Genomic DNA, 3,648 nt, shown 5'->3' on the forward strand with positions numbered 1-3,648 from the left:
GAGATGGCTGGATGGCATCACTGACTCGATGGACATGAGTCTGGGTGAACTCCAGGAGTTGGTGATGGACAGGGAGGCCTGGCGTGCTGCGATTCATGGGGTCGCAAGGAGTCGGACACGACTGAGCAACTGAACTGAACTGGATTACCATCATTTCAGAAAGTTAGGACATTTTTATACTAAAAATAAAGGAAGGTTATAACTTCAGTTCAGAAACAGCTCTAATATTTGAAGAAATTTAACTTTAGGAAAACTTACTACATTGTCCTTTTCTCATTCTACTATAAGACACTTTGTCACAGGTGGGCACAGATCCAAAGAGCATTTGGAGAGACCTGTGGTCTGTAGGAAAACATACATGGCTTCCTTGAGTACCTGCTCTTTATAGAAAGCGATATTCTAACTCCTGAGACGGGAGGGAGCCGAGGGCCAACAGGTAATGTGTAGAAACCAGACGTGTAATGTGTATAAGGCTTCAGACATGCAACTGATTTAACAGAAAAACCATATAACCTCTTAATATCAGTTTTCTGCTCTCACATGGGAACAGTATCAGCTGCCTTACCTACCTGTCACAGTCAAAAGAAGGGATAAACACAAAAACCAAGCTTTATAAAGCATATAATGATAACAGCTAACATTTAATGGATGCTTCCTTTATGCCAGACACTCTTCTAAGTACTTTATCTGTATTAACTCTTTTAATCCTTATAAACAACTCTATGAGATAGGCTCTACTGTTGTCTCCATTTTACAAATGAGGAGGAGACTTGAAGCTTAGCAAAGTTAAGCAATGTGTCCAGGTCACACATGAAGTAAAGCAGCTTGCTGAAATTTAAAACAAGACTGAACCCAGAGTTCTGAGTTGGTCACTAGACTACCATGCCTCTTGCTATACAAACCAGACTGCTTTACAGTACACCTCTCGAATACCTATAGGGTTACAATCCAAAGGAGGCTAACAGCCCAGAAGAAAGACACAACACAGTGACTTCAGTTGACAAGAGTTATATGTGTAAGAACAAAGTGAGTGCTAGAATGAACACAGACTGTAGTTTAGTGGGATTAGTCTAGAACTGCTTTGTGGCGGAGGGAATTCTGACCATAATTTGGAAGGAAGGGAGAACATGGCATTGAGGAGACAGGTCATGTTGCAGGTGGAGAGAACGTTATGCAGACAAGCCATTAAGACAAATGCAGGAGACAGTGATGTGTCTACATGATGCCAAAACATCTGGTCAATTCAGTTTAAAAAAAAAAACTCTATCAGCATAGATTTCTTCAGTCAATCCAGATGTTTGGCGTCCTGTAGACAAAACATCCAGATGATTAACTGAAGATCTGACAGAGTTGACTGAATTAACCAGATGTTGTAGCATTGTATAGACATCGTGTCAGGACATTTGTTTGGCTGGAGTGGGGTCCAGCTGTCAAGGAGATAATGGTCTGGGCAATGAGAGAGGACTGGAGCTTGCATTTGACGCAACTGGGAGCTGCTGGGAGAGGCGTGTGATGGAAAGGATGCTTAAGGAAGAGGATTCTAACAACCATGTGAAGAAAAAAATATGGTGAGAGGAAAAGTTGCAGACAGGAAAGAGGATGTGAGTAGAGTGCAGGTGTGTGTGAGGTAATTAGAGCCTGGACCAGAATCAGGCTGGGGAAAGAAACAGGAAGGAGCAGATCTGAAAAACATTACAGAAAAAGAACAGGAAGTCATGATGGGCTAGACAAGGGAGTGAAACTGCACATCACCCCAAGGTTGGAAGCCTCCAGGCCTGGGAAAGCAGCTGCCGTCAGCCTCGCCACAGTGTGAACCAAGACGGAATCCCCAAGAGACCTCCCCCACGCACCTCCACCCAGAGGCCAGAGCCGGGCCCACAGGCAGAGGGAACTTGGTTAGAGACCACAAACACAACTCTTATGCAAGGCTCCCTATTCCTTTTAGAGCCACCTAAATGATTTCCTTTCAAATCCAATTTCATGCAGGGATTGAGAATGCTAGATTAAGACTGTTAGGTAGACCCAACTTCAGCCAAAAAAGACAATATTTTGATGTAATTTGCCTTTATACAGTATATAATGTAAACCAAGATCTATAGAGGTATGACTAAATTAGATGAGATTAAGAGAAAAAAATATAACCTATATTACCTAGTTAGCATTATAAAATCCTGTTAACAGGCACAATTAATGGCTGAATTCAAGAATTTATATATCTTTTAAAATCCTTAATTTATGAAACCTTGGAACATTGACTCTTGGTTTGGATATTCTGCAGATTTTTAAAAACTGCAAATATCTTATTTGACAAGAATCAAGTTTATATTTATCTCTAAAGAGTCACAAATTCTAAATTACTAGGATTCAAACTATGGTAACTGTGATAGTGTGCGCCTGTTTATTTTTTAAAATTCCAAATATTCATGGTTTTGAAAATTCGCAGTTTCAAATGTTTTCAGCCCCAAGTTTATCAGTCCACCCCACCAGCGCGTGCCCTTTACAAAAACACCCAGGATTTCTTCAACTGTTTCCTTGTTCATTTCAGGAGGCAAGAAACCATCAGCAGAGGTTTGTTGTTGTTCAGTCATTGTGTCCAACTCTTTGCCACCCCACAGACTGCAGCACGCCAGGCCTCCCAGTCCCTCACCATCTGCCAGAGCTTGCTCAAACCCATGTCCATTGAATCGGTGATGCCATCCAACCATCTCATCCTCTGCCGTCCCCTTCTCCGCCCTCCTGTCAACAGAGGTTACTCTCTGTTCATGGTTTGGAGCAAAACCGAGAATTTCTCTCTCTCCCTCTCTCCCCTCCCATCTCTCTCTCCTTCCTCCTCCCCCCACCAGAGAAACAACACAGAATGTGAGACCATAAATATATTGATGCGTTCCAAATCACCATGGGGGAGGTGGAAGGGTCAGGAAGCTTGTTAAAATCAATTTCCCAGACCTCTGAAATGACAAGTCTGTTGATCTGGGGTGGGAGCCCAAGCATCTGTTGCTTTTTCTGTTAGATTTTTAACAAACTTCCCCAACACTTCTGATGCCTGTTTCCTGAAAATCAGACTTAGATGCTGCCCTAAAGCAGAAAGCTAGAGAATGAAATGCATCTATTGGAAATGCAAATTTAAAATGGTAAAACGTAGATTAAAATTATTTCACATCCCTTAGTCCTTCCTTTATGTAATAAGTGCCTAAGTAAATTCACTGTGTTCTATGATATGCAGAATGTTTCACAGAAACTGCATAAAGCCAAGCACACCTACGCAATCAAGCTAGAAGTGCAGAAGACAAATGGGACAGCTTGTCTGTTCTCAGTTCACAGCAGTGGCCATGACAGCCCTTCCCGAACACAATGTGTACATGATGGGAAATATAATTAATGATCTCGGTAAGTATTTCTAGTGCTCCAAGGCTGAGTAACTTATCAGATAGAAAAAACAGTTGAGTTCACCAAAACAATGGGTGATTTATCCAGGTGTGTTTGAATATAACCTTCCCACAGCCATCTTTTTGTAAGAAATACTTCAAAGTTAGTAGATAGCAAACTATTCAAAAAGTTAATCAGTGAAATGTCCCCCATCATAACATCAAGATTACCGTGTTTGTTCTCCACATATAATCCCTTAGGTATCCTTTTCTGGCTGTACTA

General features: G+C 41.5%; 1 protein-coding gene across 1 annotated transcript in view; it reads left to right on the top strand.

The window, feature by feature from the left end:
• CWC27 (CWC27 spliceosome-associated protein homolog (S. cerevisiae)) overlaps window positions 1-3,430 on the top strand; it is a 266,077-nt gene extending 262,647 nt beyond the window's left edge. Inside the window, exon 14 of the mRNA XM_010845518.1 lies at window positions 3,224-3,430. Coding sequence (XP_010843820.1) covers window position 3,224 — 1 coding nt within the window. The 3' untranslated portion in view covers window positions 3,225-3,430. The remainder of the gene's footprint in view (window positions 1-3,223) is intronic.
• Window positions 3,431-3,648: the final 218 nt, after the last annotated feature.

The sequence above is a fragment of the Bison bison genome, unplaced genomic scaffold (genome assembly GCF_000754665.1).
Source record: "Bison bison bison isolate TAMUID 2011002044 unplaced genomic scaffold, Bison_UMD1.0 scf7180017864218, whole genome shotgun sequence".
In the NCBI taxonomy this organism is placed as follows: domain Eukaryota; kingdom Metazoa; phylum Chordata; class Mammalia; order Artiodactyla; family Bovidae; genus Bison; species Bison bison.